General features: G+C 37.1%; 1 protein-coding gene across 8 annotated transcripts in view; it reads right to left on the reverse strand.

The window, feature by feature from the left end:
- Window positions 1-1,347: 1,347 nt before the first annotated feature.
- Window positions 1,348-27,965, reverse strand: part of RALGPS2 (Ral GEF with PH domain and SH3 binding motif 2) — a 128,788-nt gene continuing 102,170 nt past the window's right edge. For 7 of the 8 annotated variants that reach the window (XM_041127778.1, XM_041127777.1, XM_041127774.1 and 4 more), the window contains 7 exons: window positions 21,011-21,065; window positions 17,253-17,330; window positions 15,588-15,693; window positions 14,791-14,883; window positions 7,192-7,297; window positions 5,287-5,378; window positions 1,348-3,009 (listed from right to left, as the gene is read on the reverse strand). In XM_041127778.1, coding sequence (XP_040983712.1) covers window positions 2,980-3,009; window positions 5,287-5,378; window positions 7,192-7,297; window positions 14,791-14,883; window positions 15,588-15,693; window positions 17,253-17,330; window positions 21,011-21,065 — 560 coding nt within the window. In that variant the 3' untranslated portion in view covers window positions 1,348-2,979. The remainder of the gene's footprint in view (window positions 3,010-5,286; window positions 5,379-7,191; window positions 7,298-14,790; window positions 14,884-15,587; window positions 15,694-17,252; window positions 17,331-21,010; window positions 21,066-27,965) is intronic. The other variant, XM_030031951.2, reaches the window with a different exon arrangement.

Raw genomic sequence — 27,965 nt, forward strand, 5'->3', positions numbered from 1 at the left:
CTGGTTTTAATTATTTAATTTGTTTAACCCCTTTTTAAAAAAGGGCATTACTATGTTCTTTACAGTGTATTTGACTTGTCTGAGTCCTTCCAAGGCTTAGCTGAGGCAGCTTTCCCTCAGGGAACAAAACCACCACCTCTTTCTGAGCACCATTTATCTCAAAACATCTATCATTTCAGTATTTCTGTGTTGCCCTGTAGGACTATGTGGCTAGACAGGAGACAAACAATAGGAAAATACTGAACTACTCACTGTAACAAGTGCCAATAATGTTTTCTGTGTTGTCATTAATCACTCCAGTTATTCTGGCTACACATTTTAAGAAACTCCTCCCACAATATTAAATCTCTCCCATGAAAAACAGCGTATCTGAGGGTAGAAAAACAAGGAAGAGTAGGAAGCCTAAGAACAATGAAAGTTGGTAACAGCAACAATTCACTAAATGATGATTTGTGAACTGTTTTCCCCACCATCCTCCTACCATAAAAACCTAACTCAAAACAGCTGGAAAAATACAAAAAAACAATAATAAATGACACCTTCTGACCTGGCTCTGTCCTTAGCAAAGCTGTGTGATGTCAGGCTGTGGCTCCCAGTTGCATGTTTGCTTTCACTAACAGAAGAACAGATACAGTTATGCTGCAATGAACCTATAATAGCTTATTTAAAAATTCAAAATCCACAGGCTATTATCCACAGTGCTTAAAAAAGTACACACATTGTTAAAAAACACTTAGCTGTTGAGAAGAAACACACATTAAGTAATTTCTAAAATGAAAAAAACAAAACTAAAGTTGTGGAAAGTCTACTACAGTAACACTGCTGGCTATGAAGATGTCTTTACTATACACCCAACACGGGTAAACTTAGGAGACGTGTGAATTGCAGAGGGATTCCGCACAAGCAACCCCTTCCCAAAATACAGGGCTTCAGGATCAGAACAGACTATTCATGCCCCATCAAAACAACAACAACAGAAAAAATTGCAAAGGGACGCAAGTTCCCACAGTGCTTTTGGTGTAATTCTGACAGAAGCATCTTTCTACTGTTTTCTTTCTACCAAGAGCCAATTCACAAGAACAATTCTTGGAAACATAAACCAGCCTATTATCCTTTACTCTACATCACCAAGTGGTTGGGCTTTTTGTGTTTTGTTTTGGTTTTTTACTGTGAGGTTGGATTAACCTTCTTTTTGCCCCCTCCCTCTCACCCCCCTTCACCCCCACCCCCAAATAAGAAATTCATCATTTCCATTAAGAGATTAATTTGACTCTGGAAAAAAACCAGGAAGTGAATTTATAGGCTTCTACTCAGATGCAATAAACAAACTGTACATTTTCAAAATAATAACTCCTAGTAGAAACCTTTATTAGATAGTCAGAGAACTCTGCCACAGACTGGTAGGTAGCTTGTTTCTTTTTAAAAAGGAGTATTCATGGTGGAATCTGCAAGCGTATTTATGGCCACTAAACCACAATATCAATGGAACAGTTACTACTTTTTCACAGACTTCAAAGTTCTGGTATCGGAGTCATATTTTGGACAATGTTTCCTTGCTTTACAAAGATTGTATTTTTGAAGATTAAAGAAAGACTAATCATCCAGGAAACTCTATCTAGGTGACGTCAAGGAAACCCAAATAAAGCAAGAATCCAAGTCTTAAGCATAAAACACACATATAAAGCACGGTTCCCTTTTTACAACCACAATGTTTTTCTCAGTGTATAATTTCAGTGACCAAGAATTATTCCTGTCAAGGATGGATTTTTGATAGTCCCACACCTTTTCTCTCCTTAGGTTATCCTACCTTCTAATTAATTATTTGCCTGAAGATCAAAAAAGCTTCTGTATGTAAAGTTTGCTTTAGGCCATGTTATCAACACCACGCAATGTCAACTACTTTGACCAAGACAGATACTAAAATCAATTATTGCCAAATAAGAACATGAAAATTTGAAATTGTGCCTCTATCTTTTTAAAACATAGATCTTAAGTGATATTATGAAACACCATACACTAACAGTGGTCCCTAACTGATAATTGAGAAGTAAAACATTGAAGTAAAATGTCTCAGTGAGCTATACCCAGGTGTTGGTTTTTTTCATCATTCAACCTTTGTATGTAGGAGAGTGACAGGTGTAGAAACAAATGGGAAGAAAACACTCAGTTCTGACCCAATAGTGCTTTCAGTTTTGTCTCTTACACACACACACACTGACCACCCAAAACATGTGAACTACATTTTTAACCAGGAATTAGGTAATAACGTACCAAAAAAATTTTTGGTGTGTAAGTACTCAGCCTTTGTGCCACTCATAGGGAATATGGCCCCCATACAGTAGTAACATTTGCAAGCTTACTGTTATTTTAAACTTGCAGTTGTTACATTTCTTATACTTGCAGGTCTGAGAGAAACAACATTGCTATGGGCTAAGTGTTCCTGGGACAAGCTCCCATCAAGAACTCCTGGTATACTCTAAACAACATCTCTAGAACATGTAGTACCTCTTTTACCCGGTTCATACATAGCTTTTGATACAACTCTTAAATACCAGTTTACTTGTTTTCTTAAGAATGCCTAAAAAGGTGAGTTATTTTCAAAATTAGTATAAAGTTAAAAGAAACTCAAACTAGCTACAATCTATTTAACTCAAGCACAGCACCGCCAGAAGTTTCACACACACTATTTGGTGTTTCATGTTGTTTTTCCTTTCACTCTTTAAGGCAGTGGTTTCCACAGGTCAGTTCAGAGAATATAACGAAGTATGGTCCATGGCAATTCGTGTTGCAACTCCATTTTTAATTTTGGGGACTCTACTCCCCAACCATTAGTGGTTTTGTTCAGGGCTCCAGAGTTCAGGGATTGAGTTGACAGGCTCTGTTCTGGCACAGAATACAGCTGGCACATTTTTCATCACAACCTCATTCTCAATTATGAGATGGTTCAAATTGTTCTTTTTTTTGTTTTGAATTAGCCTATTATTCAAAGGTCATCAAGTTGGCAGGAACCTGAAAACAAAATATAAATGATAGCAGATTTTACTTTGGGTAGTAGCTACTTGACATTACACTGTTTCACAGACTAGCCACCTGTTTAAATGCACATCGTTAACGCTCATTCTGTCACAAAAAAAGGAGAGGAGGAACGCAACTATCATTTGGCAGTACAAATATACTTAGAGCTGTAGAAAACCCAGGTATAACCAAAATATTAAACTGCTGCATGGTTTATAATTTTATTATATGGCCATGGATCTTATTAATTTTGATGACATTTAAGATTTAAGTTGTTAGCCAAAGAACTTTAACATGGTAAATCTCAGCACCAAACTACGCAAGCAGAACCTTCTCACTTGAGTCCCAGCTAGAGAATTCTTGGCACGCAGGTCAGTGATTGATGTAGGCCCTCTAGTATTTTTAAGACTAATTTAAAAAAACGAGGCATAAACACTTGCCTGGGCTTTTCCCATAGGAAACCTGAATGCCTGCTGTAGACATCACTCCCTTTCATGAAGATTAAAGCTATTTTGCATTACATTAGTTTACATCCCCATTTTCTCCCCATCAGGAATTTGCCTGACAGCAACTTCTCTTGTTTACTCAGGTTATTAAAGAGACACCACATTCCTGATGACTGTCAATAAACACCCAGTTTGGTCAGATTTGAAGGAAGCATTTCTTGCTTTGCATTTACCATTTACCTGTAGAAGCAAGAATGATCAACTGGGCTAAAGTTCCACCATTAAAATTAAAAATAACATCTATTAAAATAGTTCCCAATATTATTCAACTGGGTAGGTGTCTATACTCTATTGAAAGTACATTTAAACTTCCAATCTTTCTTAGGCAGTCATACTGTTATCAAGCAAATAAGATCTTCCATTTTAAACAGTACCATAGGGAAACAGTACCTCTAGGGAAAGCACTGCTCAGGAGCCAAATCACAATAAAAAGAAAAATTTTAGAGGATTTTTGGGTTTTTTTTACTCATTTGGTAAACTAACCTTTGTAACCTAATCTTTGAGTGAAGCACTGCTTCTTCTACGGGAGCAACTATGCTGCAAGAACCCATACAGTAAAACTACACAACATGCCAGGAAACAGAAAATATGCAATGAATTATGGTAGCAGGGGTTGTGGCCTTTTAGTGGTAGGTTTTTTTCATTAATCCTCCCCTCCTTTTTTCTGTTAAAATCTCCTACACTTATCTTCACTTTACTGTCATAGTTTCCACAGGAGGCCCCGCCAAGACCCTTAAGCCTGCTGCTTTTGCACAAGTTAGGGGCTGAATGCTTTAAACAAGTTTGCATTAAATAGTATTGTTAAGCCTTATTGAATAAAAGCTGTCCTCAGAGGGCAGTTTTCAGGCTTGCCTGGAAGTCACCACTTTCTTGCAAACTCTTTGCCGCTATTTGCTACTATTCCCACATTCTCCAGCCAGGAACACAATTTCCTCTCCTTTGCACCGTCTCAAATACTTTCAAGGGAGGTTCTGCAACCCTCCTTATTCTTCAGATTTCTCTCAAAAGCAGAACTGAACAAGAAAGCACAGAAGGATCTGGAAAGGTCCTTTTGTTTCCCCTTGAAATTCAGTAGTACTTTTGCCCTGGGAACTCCATAAACAAATGTGCAAAGGAAAAGGGAGATTTCAGGAAGACAAAGTGGTAACTTAAAAAGGATTTTGCTGATGAAAAAGGTCACTAAGAACTTATATGGGAAAAGAATTTAATAGGGGTCAGAGTAGTCTTATCTTCCTTTTTGACTCATAGAAAATTCTGCTTTTGCTTTCAAAGTCTGCCAAATGTACCCAGGACTAAACTATTTTTTTTAATACATTTTAGAAATACATACAAACAACAGAAAACATGAACGCACAAGACCTGACAAAATGGCACTACAGGAGAGTTATCTGGAATTGATATTGAATGCTATGGTTTACAGCTTTTTATAGAACTACAAAATAGCCTTTTTAAAATAGGCAACAACAAAAATACTGCCACTCTGACAGATATTTTAGAGCATTCCTTCCATTTCCCCAATTGCTTTAAATTAGCCTCAAGATAGCCCCAAATCTTTCTTCATTACCACAGAAGCTCCGAGGACTTGTTTGCAAAGGGTCAAACGGGAAAGCTAAGGCAAATCAGTAAGCATGTGAAATCAACGTACAGGCTGCTCAGAGCAGATTGCTCTTCATACAAAGCAATCAGTTACAGTTTGGTCATCTTGGAGATCTATCAATTCTGAGCTCTTAACAGTTCACACTCCTTTTCAGCATCTTGCTCTCACCTGTTGTCTGTTGCTTTGGCAGGCAGCACTCAGGTGTTTAAACCAGAGCATTGCATTCATTCTGTTTCCAGCTTGAAATTTATATGAATTTCCTAAGTGAGAAAGGTGGAGAAAAAACTGATAAAGAAACACAAACAATACTATGCACTTAAATCCTACCCGTATTCAAATAACTCTAAATTAAAACATTATGAAGAGATTTAAGCAGAAGGTTCATGTAACTTTACACTTTTTCTGGAATAGGTGCAACTTAATTGTTTGACCTAGTGTGAGAGAAGTTTCAGCTCGCCTGTCTTCCTTTCCAACATTCTAGATTTCAACTAACACCAGTGTCAACTTGGAAAGAACAAAACATCTCTCAGAACCATACAACAAAAATGTTTTTGTTCATTGCTATTATTGCAATTTGTTTATAATACCATTTCATAATTTTTAAATGAAGTGCAAGATAGCACTGAAATGCACTCTAGAAAGCTAGATTTGAAAATATTTGAAAATTGTTCCTAAACACATTGATACATTTCAGACTAGTATTTTCAGTGTCCGGTGTTACACAGTGCTTGCCTGGGTTCAGAAAAGCCAAGTACTACAAAAACATTCCAGGTTGCCATTGCTGAGTTTAAGCTGACAAGCACTCAATCTACACCACGTATCAGTGGTGCTAGAATAGATGCTTGGAAATAAAATGTACTAAGACTTGAAGTTGACAATGCAATAAATAATGTTAAGCTCCTTTATCAGAACTTCTAATGATGCTCCTTCTGCATCGTTTGAAGTGCTATGGAAAAGTAACAACTTCTTCACAGTTTAAAGTGAAACCAGAGTGTTACCTTGGAGTAATGGAAATCCAAGGCTTCTCTGCAAAACAGTCAAGATCCTAGTGGGTTTTTTTTCCTGGTAATAGTGCTACATTTGAACAGATTGTTTGGTTTGGGTTTTGTTTTTCATTTGGAGAGGAGAGAGAACTGGTCAAGCATCTAGTGTTAGCTGAATATTGAATTTTTTTTTTTTTAATTGTTACTTACATTTTCACATATGTGAAAATGCCTCTGAGCGGTCTAAATACAGTTTAAAAGAATGCAGATGAATACTTCCAAAAAAATCACAAGTGGAGTTGTTAGAGTTTGGAGAGTTCTTAGAACTTAATGAAGAGTCTAATGATTCTCCATGGACAACTGTTCCCACTGCATTCTAAAGGCAAACATGACACGTCAGAGAGCAGTTCAGTAAGTGAAAGGTAACATCCTTCCAATTATGAATACCTCAGCAAAGCAAATGTTTATTCTGGGAATCACTGCACTCTTGGTGCTAGCATTGCTTACTGTCGTGGTTTAACCCCAGCCAGCAACTAAGCACCACGCAGCTGCTCACTCACTCCCCCCCACCCAGTGGGATGGGGGAGAAAATCGGGAAAAAGAAGCAAAACCCACAGGTTGAGATAAGAACAGTTTAATAGAACAGAAGAGAAGAAACTAATAATGATAATGATAACACTAATAAAATGACAACAGCAATAATGAAAGGATTGGAATGTACAAATGATGTGCAGTGCAATTGCTCACCACCCGCCAACCGGCACCCAGCTAGTCCCCGAGCGGCGATTCCCTGCCCCCACTTCCCAGTTCCTATACTAGATGGGACATCACATGGTATGGAATAACCTGTTGGCCAGTTTGGGTCAGCTGCCCTGGCTGTGTCCTGTGCCAACTTCTTGTGCCCTCCAGCTTTCTCGCTGGCTGGGCATGAGAAGCTGAAAAATCCTTGACATTAGTCTAAACACTACTTAGCAACAACTGAAAACATCAGTGTTATCAACATTCTTCACATACTGAACTCAAAACATAGCACTGTACCAGCTACTAGGAAGACAGTTAACTCTATCCCAGCTGAAACTAGGACACTTACCCTTCTCAGAATCAGTCAATAAGAAGAGATCTGGATGCTCAGGGTCATCTGCCATCATGACCATCCAGCCCACCACTGACACATTCTTACTCGGCGTGGATTTGAACTGAAAATACAAGCAGAGATTTAAACTAAAGTAAAACAAGAAGCTTCAGTCAGACTGACTGTACTGCACAGAACAAGTATGCAGAAGGGCAGTTGTTCTCAATGACACTGTTAAAGACACAGAATAACTTCAAAGGAAGCATAGCACTTCATATAATTAAGGAAGTTTATGAATTTTATATGGAATTAGTGAAAACAGAACTTTCCACAATGAATGACATTCAAAACAAATTAAAAGGAATATCACAATCCCCCAAAAGGTGTCAACAGCCATCTAAACTGCAGTGTATGAATACAAGAGCATTCCTCACCACATTATTGCACATGTGTACATATAGTTCAAAAAAAGTACATTAACAAATGCAAAGCTAATCCCTACACTTTTAACAAACAGAAGAATTAAACTTGTCTGTGCCGTAATTATTGAAAGTTAATATGCATTAATTATTGTAATAGTCTGTAATTACACATAACATGAGTTCTGTGGACACACAAGATAACACAACTGTGTAATTAAACATTATGACCTGATGAATGACATGGAGCAAATGAGGGTTTAGATTCAATAAACAAGTGCGCAGAACAAAACGTGGTCATTTATCGACAAGATGTTCAAAATTATAGGGTTTTCCTGTTGAAGGTGTTACTCACATTGATGTATAACTTAGGTCTCTTCTAAGCACAATACCTGTCTCTGCTACACAAGCCCCTCTCCTGACAGCTCCTTGGTCCCACTCTCCTTCTCATTTACCTGGTCAGTATTATTTTCTACTTCTCAGGCTCCTCCTCTCAGTTCCAGTCTACTTGCCCATTAAATCCAACTCACTTCCAAACCACAAGCTTCCTTCTCCCTGGTTTCCTTGCTTATCTATTAGTAGACCCTCACGATTCACCTCTCATTACTTGCTCAGGCAGTCCCATTCACTCTCCAATACCCAATTAATTCAGTTTCTCTCAAATCTTTAGCTGCCAAATCTCCTCTTCCCACATTCATGGGTCTGACACAGCCTTTTTTCATCAATCCTAGCACTCTTACCCTCTGCAGTTGCTTTACCTCCCTTCTCTGCCCAAAAGGTTCAACTCTGCTATATGCTCATCCTTATCAGATGTGTCTTCCTCCTGTCTTGTGAAATCCCTATTCTAACCTCTTTATTAGCACAGTAATTTTGACCTCTCTTTAATTACATTATTAGAAATGATAAAGTTAAAACAATCTCAGGGACATTTTAAGTCATTAAAATGAATTTATAGTTCTGGAACACTTTTATTCTTCATTCTAATGCCACATAGATTTACAACATTAAGCATCAAATATCTTTTGTTTCATTTTGGAAATATTGCTTTACTATTACAAATCTAGAACTCTCATACAGCAAATGGAAGTGTTACTGCAAATAATTTTGAGGGTATCACAAGTAAAAGTTTATAAGAATATTCTCTATATGGGAATACAATTACTTTACAAATAAAATTCCACTGCAAGTCTAATGTCAGTTATTCTAATCCATGCCATAGATTAACTGGAGACTTTCAATGTCCAGGTAAGTTGATCTGTCTGGGACTTGTGCAACAGGCTACATTTTGAACCTCAGTTTAAAATACATTAGAATTTTAAATGAACAAATGTTAAGACCAATATTTGAAACAAAAAGTATTTTAACCAAGTTCAAAATAATTTAAGAGTCCAGTCTCTCTCTATCTTATAAACTTTTGAACGTGTCATCTGTGTACTGCCCTCTTTATGTTGCTATAGTTACACTTGCAGGAACCATTCCATCACAAGTTCCTACCAGTCATGTTCAGCTGACATTTGTGTAACGTCAGTGGAAATATAAAAGCTTGGAAACTTTGAAGGGATGCTTGTACAGATAGCTTAAGCGTAGAAGTGACGATGACTGTTCTTAGGAAAGACCTGCCTGCCAAATTTCAAAATGGATGCCCTTTTTTTGATATTACTGTGGATAAAACTGTGGGAAAAGACTATTCCTCATAAAACCCATAGAGCCACATATACTGAAGTTAAGGAACTCCACTGCCTTTGGGAGGTGGACAGATTTGGTAACACCTCATAAGAAGAAGTAGTAAATTATAAAGGTCTATCAGACAACATTTCATTACAGTGAGGGCTGGATAACATAACTTCTTTCCAAGTAGAAGCTAAAATTTCTTTGAAGATTACGGTCAGTAATGAAAAATGTTAAGGAATTTTATCTGAAAGAAGGAATAAAGATGGGGAAAGAGAATAAAATAAGGATGTAGCTCCTAAGTTCTTAAAAAATAAAAAAGTAAGTATATATTCAGGACTTGCTATGGACCCACTGAAGACATTGCCTTGAAAAGTAAGATGACAACTTGCACTTCAAAGGGACCTGCAAAATGCAAGCTTCCAAGTAATTCTACAAAGCATTAATAGGTCATTTTCACAGAGGTGGAAATTTGAGTCACAAAGTGGTTTTAACAGGCTACAGATCAACAATGTACCTCTTGAACCGCACTCATTTCTAGAGTTTCATGAAAATAGCACATTTGCAGTTTCCTATCTTGGTTATATATTGTAACAGTTGGTATACAATACATGAAATTACCATGCAATCAGAACTGCTAGAGCTTGCTTGTTTTTTCAGTTTATTCAAACCAGTTAGTTAATCATGGTACTTCTCCAAAAAGTAAAAAGCTCCACACAACGAAAGTGTTTCCTGCCAGCATCAATCCGTCATCACTTGAAACCCGTGTCAGTTTTCCATCCCTGTGCACGGCTGGATTTGTATTCCATGATTACATAGTCCCCCTGGGCAGTTCATTCTCCACTGATGCATAGAGCCTTGCTAACAGCAAGTCTGCTTTGTTAACATGAAGGGAATGAAAGCTTCATTGTAATTTAATGTCCCTGGTTCCTCTTTGCTTTTTTTATACAGGCCACTGGAATGACACTCTTACTATACACACAGAAAACTACACAGCTCTAGTGCTAGGCTTCACATAACTAAATTTTGTTGCTGTTGTTCTGAGCTCAAAGGCATTTATACATAAATCTTTGAATCAAAACCTCTGAATTAATCTCTGAACAGACTTTTCACTCCAACCTTTTGGCACCTACAAATCTCTTCCTCCTCATCTCTTGCTGAGATTTTACATCTTTCTAATATTCAAATAATTTTCTCAGTGGTGGAACATAATTTCTAGAGTGACAGCATTCTTTATCAGGGTATTTCAGTGAAAGTGCCTGAGCAACATCTACCAAGTTTTCTAGAGTGCCAGTAAATGGGTCTAATTCTGAACATAACATGCAATGGAAGGCTTGGAATGAATGAGGGTTCATGCTTGAGCACAAAGCCTCAAGAAGTTTCTGTTGCTTTTCCAAGTACCTACAAACATGGAAAAATCTCTCATGCATGCTATGTTGCCACAGAAATTTGCAAGGTTCTTCCAGCCCAATCACTATAAATGTTTTGGTTTTTTTTATGGGTGTATTCATATTTTTCAGGGTGAATTCTTTCTTTAAGACTAATTTTAAGTTGGCTATTTTTACTACTGTCCTTTTTAAAGGTGCACAAGTGCTATAGTTTTGTCACAGGGGCTTGTTTGTGGGTACTGTTTCAGCATGAGATAAAACCTTAAGCATTCTACACACATTCCTCTCATTCTCCTGAATCACGTCTCTGGGCTCTAAAGCTCACATGCTCATTATAGACAATTTCCTATTACTGTAGTAATAACTGAAACCTGTTCACTATTTAAAATAAAAAGCTCATTATATTTAGTAGTTGTTCTTAGTAGACGCAGCACAAGGAAGTTTGTCACCTCCAGGTATCTACAGCAGCCTCTTCCTTTGGACTAGATTCACATCTAGAACACACACTATACTGGATGCGCTCCTTTGTCTTTGACCATAGGCATGAGAAGAAGAGCTGATTTGCCCATGTCTAAAAGGGAGGGGACTTCTTGCCCTTTTTGCAGGATTACACTGGGATTTTTATGAGGTAGTTTTCCAAAGAGGTTGGCTATTATAAACCTGGAAGAGCTTTGAGTGTCGGCACATTCCAAGTCCTCAGTCTCAGCTGCCTGAAGCAATAGCAGCAGCAGAATGGTCAAAAGCATGCCTATCATCAAGACACATTTACCATGAGAGCTCTAGCCAGGAAACTTTATATAGCAGACTGACTTTTTCATTGCCAGCGTTCCTTTCCATGGCACACAGGCCTTGAGAAAGGAAGCTGAAAAGAAAGATGTTTACATGACTCCAGAAGATGCTTGGAATATTTTACCTATGTAAATCTCAAATGTATCAATCTTTGAAAAAAACCTGCTTCAAAGTAGACAGCATCATCCTTTTTATCCACTTCATCTGGACAGTAACAAAACAAAACCTAGACCTAGCCTCAAATCTCTTTATTTTGCAGAACAGACCTCTTAGGAATATCACTGGACAGTATCTGTGCAGTGAATACATACTCATGTACTAGCTATCTACAGATGGTTGACCATCTACAGTTTATTCTCTCTTGATTAACTTTCTTTCTGAAAATGCAACCAAATGTGAATTGAAGCATGACACTTGACAAGTCAACTTCACAGACTCCAGAACAAAAGCTGAGGCTTTGTACAATAACCCTGCAGTGAAATGGATGGAAATCTAACCCATCAATAGCGAGGCTAAAAGTACAACATAGGTAGACTAGCTGAACAAAGTTACTGATCACCTATTATTAGGCTGTTTAATAAACAGGAGCCTCTCCCCCTAATCACCCAACCTCAGCCTTCCACAGCATTTACCAGGTTATTTTCCACCTTAATTTCAGCATAAAGATTATACTCTGTGTTCTAACGACCTTTGGAGCAGAAGCACGTGTACATTCACTGTGAACTATTTGTTTAAATAAAAGACAATCCAAACCACAGCTAACAGGTATTACATTGTTTTAACCATGACCACCTGGGAAACGAAATCAGACCTGAGCTTCATAACATGCTTTGCATCCACAAACAGAACAAAATATGTTTGCTGCCCTAAAAAGCTAAAAGCAAGATATCAGGTGTGTACAGACAAATCCAAGGTTGCACTGGATAGTTCAGTCCAATTTCATAGAGCCAAATATTAAAAATATAAATCTGCTCTAGCAGTCATTGCTTTTTACTACCACTCCTCCACCTCCGTTTCCTGGGAACTGCACTGCTTAAACTCCGCCCAGTATTTGCAAGCCATAATGCTGGCAGGCTTCTGATGGTTAATCCTGCCAGCTTTATGGACTTGCATGTCTCCTAGCTTCCATCTGCAAACTTTTGTTATTGGTCTGCTGGCACATCCTTGGACAAATAAACATGGGAACGTAAGGATGCGAGACAGATTTTAGCTTCTTAGGCACTAGTCTCTGTTCACTAGTAGTTCAGTTGTTGTAGGTATAACAACACATCTGTGACTTGGGGAGTATTAAAAGTCAATTCAATAGGTGCAGAAAATAATTTTTGAAAGAGCATTCTAAACAGATATAACTGCATTTCAAGACAAAAGTAAAGGCTTTTGCAGTAATAGAGGTTCAAGAGGATCAGATACCAGACTTGATGTTTACATTTGTTACCTTTTTACTTAATTTACTTTTCCTAAAGAAAGGGCAAGACTATTTATCTGATTAAAATTGTTATTCTGAAGGAAACGTATAAGCAAATAGACCACGTAAAAATTCAATATACTTAATTTCCAGCTATGCATTTTTCCAAGTTCTCTAAACCCGTACGTTATTTAGATTGTTTTAAAATATTTATACACAATACTGAAAAAGCTTCTGATTGAATAAGTACAAGTATGATGTAGTCTTCCATCATTCAGTACTTTGACAGACAGTGGGCAAGAGACTCACAAATGCATATTCTATTCTTAAAAGAAAACAAAATGCAATTTCGGCATAAAGCCTAAGGGCATCACTTCAGTAACAAAAGCACAAAGTCTGACATTACAAAAGATTTCTTTTCCATTTCTCAACGTTTCCAGAAAAAACAAACAACTAACTGTTAGTGACATAATGCCAGCACAAGTTCTCTCTTGGTTCTTTCTTTTGCTTTAATACTTTGCATTTCTGCTCATAACAGTTTACAAGTCTGCTCTTTCCAAATACCTTTACTTTTAATGAGACAGACTCCTTCTATAAGGTTTCCGCTGATACCAGAGGCAAATGCATCCAAACACATACACTTCTCTAAAGACACCCAGGAGACAGGCTGCTTGGCTAACAGGCCTTTGGTCTGGGCTAGTATTGTCTCAACTGGCAAGACAAATTAAGTAGGATTGGTTTCAATTTCACCTAAGCAATCAAAGCTAGTAGGGATGGGGCAGATGGATGATGGCAAAGAAACTATGCAAATATTTCTACAAGTAATTAACTATTATTAAACTACTTTGAGTATTAGAATACTGTTTCCTAATGAACTACTCTCAATAAAAGTGGAAAACACTCAATTTTTTTTTAGATTAAGACAACATTACACACAAACTTTCCACACAGAAAATTCAAATATCCAGGAGTCTACTAATCAGAAATCTTAAGCTTCCAATCTCTACCCTCTGAACATAAAAAATGTTAGGATATGAAAACAGTATTTTGTACCAAAAAAATAAGATAGTCCCCTTATAAGGATTCTAGAAGCACATCACAGTTTGTAAATTACATAAGCTTCATGCAAAGCAAATGTTTTTCAGTGACAGTTACCATAAATTAAGCTGAAACACTAGCCAAGGCAACTACCAGTAATGGTTCTGAGTAGTGAATGAACTTGGAAAAAGATCCAAGTATCTCAAATTTTACCTAGTTTCTTAACAGAATCTCTGGTGCATCCTCTTTCGTTATAATTAACCAGTGAACACAGGAACTATGCACACCATAACATCCCTGGAACATCTACAGAAAATCCTTTTACTACTTCCCCACATAAGCAAAATATTTTTAGCTTCTTTCAAATAAAGTTGCAGCGAATAAAAGGAAAGCCAGCATCATATGATATGCTAGCTCTCTGCTTAACATATGAAGTGTTTTGTACTCCATTGTGGTTAACGTACTACAGGCTTAAACAGAAAACAGTCGTCTAATTTTACCCCATATATGAAATCAGTACATGTTTAATGTCCTGTGTAGTGACTTCTCAGTCTTTCCACATCAATGCTTATGTGGATTTCAAGTAGCAACAAACTGTTGCAAGACTCAGAGATCATCAAAAGATATGACTTTTACCTTAGAAAAGCAGGCAGACCCAATGACATAGCTCCCTTCCTTATAGACCAACAAATTCAACCCATGGCATATGCAAAGCAAATGTTCTTGGTGTAGCATGTAAATCTGCATGATATTTCCATTAGGGTATATCCGTATGAGGTGACTGACTGACTGGAAGACAGGATAGTGCTGACTAGAAATTATGCAAGTCCTGAACTACTCTCAGTGTTTACATCAGGAAATCACATTTTAATTTTGGCAGATGATACTGGAATATGTCTGTTTTGCATACATGTTTTCTCTCTGTAGCCTTCAGAGATTTTGCAGCGTAGTAAAAGAGTTGGGTTCCACACAGTGCTACCCAGTATTTTGTCCAAGATGCTACCTAGAGAGAAAAGAGAAAAAAAACAAAAGTGCAACAGATAAGTGAAATGTTTCATAATATTGAGCTGTAAAATAGCAGGCATCACCCTGAAAGCAGATGACAGCGCTAACTGTCCAGCCAAACCATCAGCCACGTTATTCGTGTAGGCCTACGAATGCACTAAAAATCTAGAAAGCAGAAAGAACATGTGCCTTTCCTCACTAATCTGAGAAAAATTTTCTGCATCTTACTCTATACTTTCTGCAACCCTTATTGAATGCTTCACTGAGTTAAGAGTACATCTGTCCCTTTTCCATTTTATGTACTGCCATAAGGTATCCCCCATTGTCATGAATACGTATTTTGATTTATAATTCATAATCAAGCATTTGCAATGCAAATGCTAAGGGTTATTATCTACTGATAAATTGTTAGAATCCACCTACTGTTCAAGAAGACAAAACATGCTCCTCTCTTTTAAAGTCATCAGTAATTGTAAGAAACTTTATGTAGCATTATACTTCTATTCCCTAGGTTATGGGTGTGGCCTTATAAACTGAATAAATCCACCAAACAGAAAAATGCAAACCCTAGCAGTGACCCTAAACCTTAATCAGCAAGGCAGAGGAGATATCAGACACTTGAATTAGTTGCACAATGGCCATTTTATTGTATTTATAACTGGGCAAAGGAAGAAGGTGACAAAACACATCAAAAAATCTTACTGTAGGTTTTTTGCCTTCTTTCAACAAAGTCTTCCTCCTGAGAACACCTTGAATAGTAACTGCTCCTGGATACAAATGAACAGCCAAATCTTCAGATTCTAGGGAGCTGAAAGGAGCATGTGAAGATTTGTGTGAAAAAGTATTTTCCTAAAGTAGTTTTCCAATCATTACCACAAACTAATGCAAACATCTGTATTTTACTTTAGAAATGTCAATTTTTTATTTATTGGACTTCATTGTGGAAAAAAAACTTTGGCTGTTACAAGGAACTGCTGCTGTGGAATTTACACTCACAAGCAAAAGTGATCAGAAAAATTAATTAGCCAAGCAGGTAATCCTTAATTAAAAAAAATTAAAACTCAAGACAACTGAAATACAAGAACAATTAATTTTAAAAAGCAAATGTTTGAAGTACACTCATACAGTTGCTGTATGTGTTAAAGCCTCTCCTTCAGCCCTTGCAAGAAAGATTACTTTTTTGTTAGAAACACTGGAATCATTAGCACATCAAAACTGAAGCACAGCTCAAACATGCACAATCTTTAAAATATCTGAAAGCAAGAAGAGTGGGCAGGAGCAGTAATAAAGAGTAGAAACCCAAACCACAGCTTTAAGGTGTTCTAATGCATCTGGTGCTCTACTAATCATCTACCCTATGTAGGATCTAAAAGCAATGGGCCAAAACAAATGCCAGATACAGCACTGTGAAAAGAAAACTTAGCTTTATTAAAATTACAAAGCTGACTGGCTTACAAAACATTTTCAATGAGAAAAAAATTACAACAGGAATCATTTCATTAAATGTCAATCAAAGCATATAACTAAATTGCTGAACCCAGCAGCTTTCTAGAAAAGCCAAGAACTTGAACAGTGCCTGAAACTCGTTTTGAAGTAAGCCAGGGTTTGTTGTTTCACCCATCCTAACAATCATGAATGTTCAAGGTGAATTGGAAATCCAGCAAACATTTTCATTGCAGCACCCACTGAGGTTGATGATATGGAGACAATTTTGGACATTGATAGATGTGAACATGAGTTTAATTCAGTGAGACAATGCTTGCTTCTTAACATGAAAAGAGTTTCATAGTTAATGGCCATCTCTTTCCCAACTACAGTGCCACACAGCTGGAGACAGAATTTGTATTCTAATTAATCATAATAATCAGTTATATTACTCTGTCAGCTTGCAAATAATACTGTATATAATAAATTAGGGCCAATTTTAACGCATTACTCATTTTGGGCATATCTCCGATTTCAGGGAAGGCGGAAAAAGAAATTCAATACAGAATTGCCAGCAAAGAAAACATCTTGAAAGCCATCCATTACCACAAGAAGCAGCTCTGTTGTCCACATGAGAGCTACCAACACTGCTACACAGTGGCAGGCAGTTAAAAGCTACCTCTAGTAGAACATCTTTAAGCCTTGATATAAAGATCCAATGGTTCAGAATTTGGATTTGCAGACCAGAAAAGCCCTTATGGCGATACAGATTAAGTCACAGAAGAGGAAAGCTTTAAGTCTGAAGAAAAAGGTCTCTACCTTTATTTTGACACATAAGTTAGAAAGATAACATCAGAAAACACCCACTTAATTATTAAACCAAACCAAATCACCAACACCAGAGGGAAAGTTTGACACCTCTGTGTGCAGTGGGGATTGTACCTGCTGGCCTTCATGCGGCCTCGATAGCCATTTCGTGACACTCTTGTCCCCGGACCGAGAGAATGGTACAACCTGTTCCTGTTGGATTCCATTATAAATTGTATGTATTACATATACTTTTATTCATACAAACAGCACGACTGCTAAAACAGCATAGTATTTCTTTTTTGTGTGTGCATATCACAAAGCCACTTCTTCCACAAGAGAAACAGAGGACAATTTTATTTAGAAAAATGCATGCAGGGGTAGATACCATGTTTTTTTATTTCATCAATGTTCTCTTTGTCAGAACTCATAATACTGAAGTGTTTTATTGGCACTGAAGAATAACACACTTTGAGAGCAAAGTCTCCATTTAGTTCTTAGAGATTAAATCAATGTAAACGAACTATGTTAATAAAACTTGCCTTTAAATTCTGACTTTAGATGTTACTACAAAAAAACGGTTTCAACTTCTATGAGTATGCACACATACAAGGTGTTGGGCTGAAAGGAATCAGAAGCACTATCAAAATATGCCTGACACTGTTTAAAATACTGTTGTACTAAGTAACATTGAAATAAGATGAACAATATTTCAATTCTCCAGTTCATATAAGCTTTAAACTTTACCTATAAGCTTCACATTTTAGAGTCCTTAACCTGATCTATACTGTTATCCCTAGCTAAGACTTGTGTTCTAGACCTGCCTTTTGAATACTGCTTTGCTTCACTGAACGTTGTTTTTCTGGATCAGATTGCTTAGTCAACTGAATTCCATTTAAGTCAATAGAAGCATAGGCACTTTGTCCTCACCTCCTGTTTTTTATCCATTTTTGTGGTTGCTTATATTATGCTGAAAGATTGAAAACCAGCTCTAATTCTGCAGAAGCAGACAGTTAAGTACAAGCCTATGAGAATTTTACAGGCAAAATCTCCTACATAGTATAAATCTAAATCTGTCACCTGTGAAAGGGGCTTTGCATTAGCTGGAAAGCTGCATATATATGGACAGGGCAGTATTTCTCAGAATGGGAAGCCTAAACAAGTAGCATTGTCATGTGTCAGTCTGAACTCAGAACAGCATACAGCACGCAAACAAAACAGGCTTAAAGAAGGGATAGAGTAAAGGGCAGCAGCATTAAAGAAGAAGAATGGGTTTTTTGTAGTTGTTTTTGTTGTTTTGTTTTTTTAAACAAGTTCAAACTATTGCCTTTGCTGCAAGAATTATCAAAAAGATACTAATGAATTACCATCTACTAATCTATCCAAGAATTTGCCATCATCTGTTTTTCAATATAACCGACATCACTGAATTTATGATTTTTTAAAAAAAAAACCCAAACATTCAAGATATAGACAAAACAATAATTAAAATGAAGGAAAGAAAATCATAATATGAGCTGTATATTTGTGTGTACATATATTGTGCATGCAAATGAAATACATTTTCTTCTTACCTTTAAGCTTTTTTTTTTGCATAACAAGGAGTCTATCACTCTTGGATTCGAGCTATTTCAGGGAAATCTATTCAGAGACACTCAGGATGACAACCAATGAGACTAAAGTGCCACTTAGTATACTGCCCTTAACATGATATAACTGTCAGGACTTGGAATTCAAGTCCTTCAAGTAATTCTGATTAACCTAGAGGGACACCCCAATGCTGAAAGCTCTTTCTCAAGTTTCAAACTAAGTTTCTGTTGCACTTAAAAACAATCAGTGACTCTAGTTCTCATCCCTTCTGCGTTTCCCACTTAAAAACAACAAGAGGGCCAGGAAATCCAAGAATATTTGTTACGATTCCTTCTGTTACCTGGGGAATATGCATGTGGAGTATCTCATTTCTTCCTGTTAGGCATACGATGCAGATTTAAGCCCTCCTACCCAAAGATCCTGTTCCTAAATCACTAGGAAATACTGAATTCCCACTTGCACTGCATAGGAAGAAGTCATTAGTAACACTGGATGTATCCCAATTTTGCCGGTAGCTGTTAATTCCAGACAACTAATGCTTCTCCCTCACTTAAAGACTCTTTTGTAAGAATAGAAACCCACTGTACAGATCAAAACTAGAGAGAGAAAGAGAGAGAGATATACCCTCTCTAGTTACCTTAACTTTTGACATTTGCATGTCAGTGTATTACCTATTAAATTCCAAAACATGCTTCATCGTCTTATAAACCAAGGAACAGACACAAGGTTGCTGCGTATCTCTAAATTTCAAACACGATGTTTTGAATATCTGTAAGGAACCCAATGCCTCTCCCTGGAAGCAGGCAAGAGAACTCACCCTGAAAAACATGCAACTTCAAACAGAGTTCTCAAAGAGCTCTCTCAGGAGAGAAGAAAGTACTGAAGGCAGGTGGAATTTGGAGGAGGAGGAGAAATCTTCTGATATAATTATTTGACTTGGAGCAAACCTTTTAACTGGGGGAAGTCTGGGCCAGCCGGTTCTCATTAGGACAGGGATGAAAAACCTCTGTTTTGTCTCAGAAGTCCACACAACAATTCTGGAGACTGTTACCATGAGCTTAAACCTGAGGCTTACCAAAATTTTTTATGCTACTTAAGGTAAAAGCACTCAGTTCACCATTTGGTCTAAGGCTTTTCCATATAACTTTTTAGCTTTGAGAAATAACCTGAACTTGATTAACTCGATAAGGCAGCAGAGCAGGAAAAGCAAGAAAACCTTTTGAATGTTGCAGGTTGCATCACAGAGCACATACAAGTTAAGAGATTTTCTTTCTATGCTCATGTGGATTGTTCTTATTGCTTACATAATGGAATCAGAAGTGCATTTCCTCATGTATGTAATCATATTTATAGCATGAAATATCAAAGAGTTCACCTTTGGCACAGAGAGATTTTCAAAGATTTCTTCCAAAAATTAACACAGAACTTGAATGAACACAGAGCTTCAATGAAATCAAGCAAAATATAAGCTTTGTGTTAACAGTTCCCGACTATAAAGAGAAAGTTCTTTGATAAAGATTTCTACAAAACGTGTCTTCAAAACATGGTAGCAAAAGTCATCCATGGCAACTCTGAAGCTGATGGATTACCTGAAACTGAGTTAATGGAAGCAAACTACGCACTGTATTGTGCATCTTACTCAGCTGTAGGAAGATGAAATTTCCACCTTTTACTATATTGAACTACAGTCTTTTTCCACATTCTCAAATACAAAATGGGAAAGGATTGAAGTGGTGAATGTCACCTGAGCATTTGCTGGTATTGGGTAAGGAGCAAGATGTTAATTCTGGACCACAAAACTCAGACATTAGCAAGGGGCATTTTTGTGTATTCCCATGTAACACAAGGGCAAGTAACAATGAAGTGAAGAGCAGGTGAGAGAGACGAAACAGGTGACAATATCAATGACAAGAACAAAGGGACCAAGAATGGATGAAATATCTCAGGGAAAGTTAAAACGAAAAACAGATAGGTCACATGAATAGCATACACAGGATATACAAATATATAAACACAGAAAAATCATTTGGAGTTTAATGGTACTCTGGTTGAGCTATTTAGAAGAATATGTGCAATGAGTAAGCACCCAGTTAGACAAAAGCCCTACTAACTACTAGTGAGCAGAAGGTACCTCTCTGCTGCTTTAACAGATCCAGTGAACTTACTACAGTTTATTAATATTCTCACATATGCAAGATGTCTAGACCACTAAAATAAAGCATTATTTTCAGGACTGAGTGAGAGATTGTAAGTAGCAATGTCTGAATAGAGAAATGCAGGTTTTGAGTGGCAGTTTTTCTTACCTTTCAAATGCCGGCCAGGAAGTCTCTTCACTGAGTTCAGAACCATCACTGCTACCTTGAAAAAGAATTAATGATACTTTATTTCATCATCTACAGTCCATCTATTTCAATTATGTCTGTTTCTCCTCAGAATATTAAAGATTAAATGTGTAAAAAATACTTCACTAAAATACTACAAGGAAAATACTTTGTGATTTGCTTCAGGAATTTCACATAAACTGAGGCAGAGATTTGAAGAGATGGGGTCTAGGTGCACATTAAGAACTTGAAGAAAAAGAGTGCTAATAAATGGGAAAGGCATTTTCAAAATTTAAAGAACATCCTAAGCGTGGATTTGTCCTATTAACACAACAAGCATTTAAAAAAGAAGGGTCACTTATTTAAATAATTACTTAGGAAGTCATACACGGTCATGACACAGAGGTGCAAATTTGCAGTAGTGCAAACTCATTCCTGAATCTCCAATACATTAGAAGTCTTTGCTGATCTGAGAAACCTTAAACAACTTTTTAAAGCTATCTCCCACTTACTGTATTAGATCACAACAGTATTTTTCCCTTCTGTGCTTCACAAAGTAATCCAATGTTACTGCAAGTATTTCATTTTAAACACTGAAAGTAGAGGAAAAACACAAAATCCAAATATCTGATGCATCCACTCACGGCAGCCGCATAAATAACATACTAACTTTATAATTATAGTAAAACCCATCAGCCTGAAAATTAGTATTTAAATACAGACACAAGGTAGTGTTATCTGTAATGTTGTTAAAAATTAGTAAATATATATCAGTATAGAAATACTGTTAACAGAACGCAGTAACTTCAGTTACTAACTGTGCTATAAACAATGTGCAAGCTGTTGTCTTGCTAGCTCTTCACCTTTCAGACCAGACCAGTTTCCCATGCCAGCTGCCATCCTTGCCCTCCACTTAAAGCCAATGTGTGTTTTTGGCTCCACACAATCGCAACTCCTCAGTTTCTGCCTAATTCAATGTCAGTAACTGCTAAAAGCCCACCTTTTGGCACACTAACTTGACAGCTTGTTTGCTCTGCCTCCTGAACACCCATATATAGAAGGATGAATTGATTTACAATGATTTTCAGACAAACCAACCAACCAACCCCCCCAAGCCCCCCCCACCTGAATCAATGCACCTTACTTAAGGGTTCCCACAGAAAAACAAAGGCTGAAAATGGGAACAAGTTCCCTGTAATTTTACACAGAAAATCAGCAGGGAGCAGTGGTGCCCTGAAGAATAAAGCTAATCCGTACAAAGGTAAGTCTGAGTCAACACAGAGTGAAGATGGAAGCAATAAAAAGTCACACACAGCAGGGATAATTCCAGTCAAGAGCCATTAAAATCTCAGCATGGACTGAAGTCCTATCTGTGCAGAATCCAAGAGAAAATACATGCCTTCACTTGCCGGCCAATTCAACTTAGATGCCTCTTTTCCAAACATTAGCTCAACTTCCTCATATTAACATGATCTCTAAGGGATACTAGATAATTTGGTCTCAGCTTATCCTGAACTTTTCCTTAAGGAAGGTCCTAACCCAGTTCACACGAACATTACAGTAAAAGGGACTTGTATAGGGGAAGAAGATGAGACACATAATAGCAATGTTCCAGTGGAGCTACTAGCTCCTAAGCTAGGTATAAGGTCTGCAAGAAAGGGAGTACAATACTCAACAGGTGACTATTATTTTCTAGAAGTGTCTTTAAGATTTTAGTATTTACATTCTCAGATCATTGATCCTTAAGCATTCAACTGCTTAAAAGGTTACAGCAGCACATAGCTTGTCCATAAAAGAAAAATACAGTTTCTTATACTTCTGCGACTTATACTCCATCTGTAGCTGCAAGGACAATGTATCAGAGCCACAGTTACTTCAGGATACTAGTTCTTCAAGTGACTGACTGCACAAATTTAATCTATCAGCAAACAGTCATTCTGATACCACAAGGCAGGTGAGTAAAAAGTGACTATAAACATAATCAGAAGTTCTGTTCAGCACCGTTTACATCTGACCTGCACCATGGAAAAGTAAGAGAATGTGTGGACTGAACTCCACATTGTTCTGTGCACTTTCATACAGGAATACCGCCAGACAGATCATGAAGCGTGCCAGGCAAGACTGGAATAACCAGCTGGAGTAACCTATCCAGATGGAGCCTAATGTTATGTTACGGTAGAAGTCTTTGCAAAATCCCAAAGAAAACTTATAACTTGGAAGAAACAACTGTCACTTAGTATTTTCAGCAAATTCTACATCCACATCACAGTGAAAAACTCAATGATTTATTTCATCCAAACAAAAAACACAGCTGCGGCCTCTGTAAGGCAATATACAAAATCTCTTCAAATAAACAGGTAACATGGTTTGGGGATGAAGAGACAGATGTAACAGAATTCAGAGACAACTTCAAGCAGGTATTTTGGATAAGACCTCCCAGCTGACTGTCTTTGAGGAAGACTGTTTATAGTTGAGTATCTTATAGTAAGATCTTAAAGTACTGTACTCCTTTTAGCAGGTGGAATGACAATTAGGAAGGTAGGTTTCAAGTATGATGATTCTCAAGAAAGGGAATCCAGCATCCTGGACTGTGCTGAAGACAAGAGCGAGTTTCTTGAGCCATCTAAACACCAAGGAACACAAATGAGAGAATGGCATGAATAGGAAGTGAATAACTGATGCTACTATCAGGTGCACTCACATCAAACTGAGGCACAGACTGCATTATTCTAAGCAAATGTTATAGTCCAGTACGGGAGGTCCTGGACTGTTTCCAAGAAGGCCTGATCCAGACCTGTCTAAATAGAGAGTCTCTCCTATTTGCTTCTATAGGTTGGCCTACTTATGAATTTTGTAATAATTCTGGCTTGAAGGGACCTTGGGAGGTTAGCGGGTCCAACATTCTAGTCAAAACAAACCTAACTTGGTGATCAGATTGCTGAGAGCCTCATCTAGTCATGTTCTTCAAGGAGGCAGAGTCTACAGTCTCTCTGAGCAACCTGTTACTGAATGTCACAACCTGCACATGAAAAGTTTTCCTTGCATGTAATTGAAATTTTCCTTGTTGCTACTGGGAGCAGTCTGTCCTGCAAAATGGTGCAGTGATTCCTGTTTACCGTAGTCATTCAGCCAACACTGAAGTTTAGGGACACTTAGAATCTTATTTATTTCCTTATTACTGCAGAGATTTAGTCTTATATTAACAAGAAGTGCAAATTTTATATGACTAGAGTTCTACTTGATTGAGGCCCATGTGATAGAAACCCACATAATTAGAACCCCCTAACAATACTGTATTACAAAGTAATTTTTTTATATTTAAAGCAGGCTGATGCATTAACATTTTATCTGAAATGACATTTTGATGGCAACCGTATTAGGTTTGCTAAGAAAGTTATATTTCAAACACTGTACCAAGTACTCTACAGAAAAATTTAAAAGCTTGTATCGCTTTTTGAGAATGCAAAACAATCTCAAGCAAAAGAGCTGAAATGTCATCTTTCAGAAAGTGATAATCCTTGTTACAGTACCAGTACGGTTACAAAAGTTAAACAAATTTTGGAGATTCATAAACAGAAAGTTTAATTTAAAATGTTTAATCTATACAGACATTGCCGATTACACTTTAAAAAGCAATGTTAATTTGGAAAAAAGCAAGCCAAACATCACAGCTATTGATTTAACATTTATATTGATGTCCATACAGGTTTTAAAAAATTGTAATAAAAACCTGGAAAAGGTTGAATTTTAGCATTTGACTAGCCCTCTAACATCTATACAGAACATCTCTAACAGGATTTTCTAGATTCTGAAAAACTCAAGGAGATTTTTTGCACAACAAAAGTTCTGATACTAAAAAAAAAACCCCTTTCCTGAAAAGCAAAAGAATATATATTACATCCCACCCTCCAAAACAAAACAGAGGTGAAAGGAACTGTTTTTAACTTAATAAAAGTTAGATGTCTAGCCAAATTCTGTTTAAACATTAAGTGCACTATTTGACTATCACCTCAACTGGAAATATTTCATTCATTCAGTACTTCAAAAATATATCACCTTCTTAAATTCTTCTCAAGTATGTACTCAATATTTGAGTTTTTCCAACAACCTCAAGCAGGTTTTCAGGTTAAACTTAATAACAAATCCTAGGTAGTATAAGTCCTTTCTATTAAGTAACATTCTACACAAGTTTCGGCTTTATGTAAGAAGCCACTTGACACAAACCACTATCTTCCCAGTTTTCTTTATTGCTAATAAAATTAAAAATTTCTTGTACAGGATTAAAAAAACAAATATCAGAGTTGTGTTTATCTTTACTACATAACACGAAGGCTTTTTCCTATCTTAGGAAAAACAGCAATTGGCAAAATGTTTTTTTCGCTGTGCTGATGACTACCTGAAAAGTTTCAGGACTGTTTACACAGAGCTCTAGTGCTGCAGCTGAATACAGACATGAATTTTCTGTTTGCATTTGTAGACATGCATATACATATTATGCTACAGCCACACAAACAGCGTGAGGCTAGGTTCCTAGTTATGTGATAGGGAATGCCTATACCATTGCATACCCATTCCCCCTGGTCACGGCATCCACTCATTGCTGAAAGTCTGAGGATATTGAACATTTAACACAGGCTTCCTTTATCCAGAAGTTAGTCCCCAAAGTTAAACAGGTGTTAATATAAACAAACCAACCCCAAAGAGTTTAAAAAGTATTCAGACTAAAAATTCTTTCCCCTTCTCAAATCTGCAACTGACACTCTCTTGGCTCCAGTTACACAGTGTTTCCAGAGCTCTAGTCACTATAGCTGGTGACTGACCTGATAGAGCTTGAAATTCTAATGTGAAAACACAAAAAAATTGGTCAAGAGGCCTGAATATCAATTGCTGTAGCACAATATAGCCCAGCTAACATCATGGAGATGGACTCCATGCCCTAAAAGTTATATTCTGCCTTGTTGAGTCTATGACCATACTGAAAAACCTCATACATATTAAACTAGTTCATTACCATTTAGCAATTGTAAAGTTTGAATAGCTCAACTTTGGCTTGCTAGTTAACCAAATAAGAATGGTGCGAAGACTGACAAATGACTTAAGCAATATGATGCCAGAGAATCGACACAAACTTTTAATACCGTCACTGATAATGAATTTCATCATGAAAAGCTAACAAGAGCAAATAACCAAATAGATACAGGTCGGGCAGAAACAGGGTGTTTGTACAACTGCATTAATCACAAAAAACCCAGAGCACATGCCTTGGACCAAACAATACTAAAAAGGATTGGGGAAGAAATGGGGTGCTACAACTCCTGTACATCCCCTCTCCTTCTCTCAGGTCCAGGCACCTACACATGCATTTTTAACCTAAAGTATTATACAGCTTTTATATTTACCCTACCACAAATAAAGCAGTAGTTCACAATAGCAAAACAGGGTATCCACATTTAGGGTAAGAGACAGGCATCTATATGCTCATTTAAATAAAATATTTTAAAAAAACCCCAATACGTATTTCTTCTGCCCGAAACCCTATCCGAACTTTGATCTTCTGATGCAGACTGCTGATGACTCAGAGCCCTAAACATCTGAACAGTATACTACTGGGTAAGGAATCAAACAAACATTGGCTGTGTAGAGTTCTTCCCTGCTGTATAGGGTGCCAAAATCCTGAAAGTAAATGCATACACTGTATACCTACACCTATACTTCATTTATTTAAAGAGAAATATAATCCCTTGTAGAATTCAAGTACTTCAGGATGGTGACTTAATAGAGGAATTCATTAAAATGATTATATTCTTGTATGCATTTTATGCCAGTCTAGGTTTGAAAATGTACTGTTCTTACTAAGGCACTTTCTTACATTCATTCACACTGATTTAAAATACCTTTCTTTGACTCTGCAGCATTAATTTCTCTGATTGCATTAGAATACGGGCTCAAGTCATTCTCAACTGATTGGAACACACAAATGAAGGCAAATGTTCAAGAGCCTTAGTTTTTCCAGAGCTTTCATCCATATCATTGTAGATCAGGAAAAATAAGTGGAAAAAAACCAAGAGTTATTTAAAGTAGTATTACAGTCATCTCTAGGGTCACATTCAAGGTGCTGGCATATCAGAAACACTGTCCATGTTTTGAAGAGGGATCATTTATCCAATGATCATTTACCCATAGTTTGAGACAGAAAACACTCCAAAGTTAGAACAGAATTTGCATTCAACACTGCTACAAACACAATCCATAAATGTGTTTTCTTTGAATTTTTAAACACCTAAAATTACATTCTCAATCGCAGCCAAGTATTTCTGTGTTCAGACCTTGACATCTCTTCTTAAGTGGTATACATGTGAGACTGCACCCTTAAAAAAAACCAAAATCTCCTAAGCAAAATTACTTTGCATCCTGTACGTTAGGTGCTATAAGAGGAGTAAAGCCACACAGAAGCAATAGATGAAAAGAGTCTAATTTTACACTGTCCCTTTACCTCTACAGAATTATGTGGACAATCAGCCATTGTAAACAAATTCAGCTTCAGAAAAGAAATTCAGTAATGCAGCTGAGTCAAATTGTAAGAAATGGTAGAAATCCAAAACTTCTGAGAACATTAGTGAAGCAAGCTGAACACTGCTGCAAAGATATTTAAGAGTACACTTAAGCAAGAAAATAATACTTTTAAAGTGTAAGAAAATCAGGGAGTATTAGAAAACCATGTATTCTTAAGAAAAATATCTTAAGAGGAAGTTTCCTGCTATTTCTGAGTGGAACCACCATCTAGTAAAAGCATCTTAATTTATCCTACTTGTAGGTGAGGAGGTGACAGCAGGCAAATACATGCAGAAGAACAGCTGGCAAGAGTGTGCAGGTGGTTCCTTCAACCCAGCCAAGAGCAATGTTTAGAACTCAGACTGGCAAGCTCACTCTTTCAAAA

Source organism: Aquila chrysaetos, chromosome 12, assembly GCF_900496995.4.
Source record: "Aquila chrysaetos chrysaetos chromosome 12, bAquChr1.4, whole genome shotgun sequence".
NCBI classification, from domain to species: Eukaryota; Metazoa; Chordata; class Aves; order Accipitriformes; family Accipitridae; genus Aquila; species Aquila chrysaetos.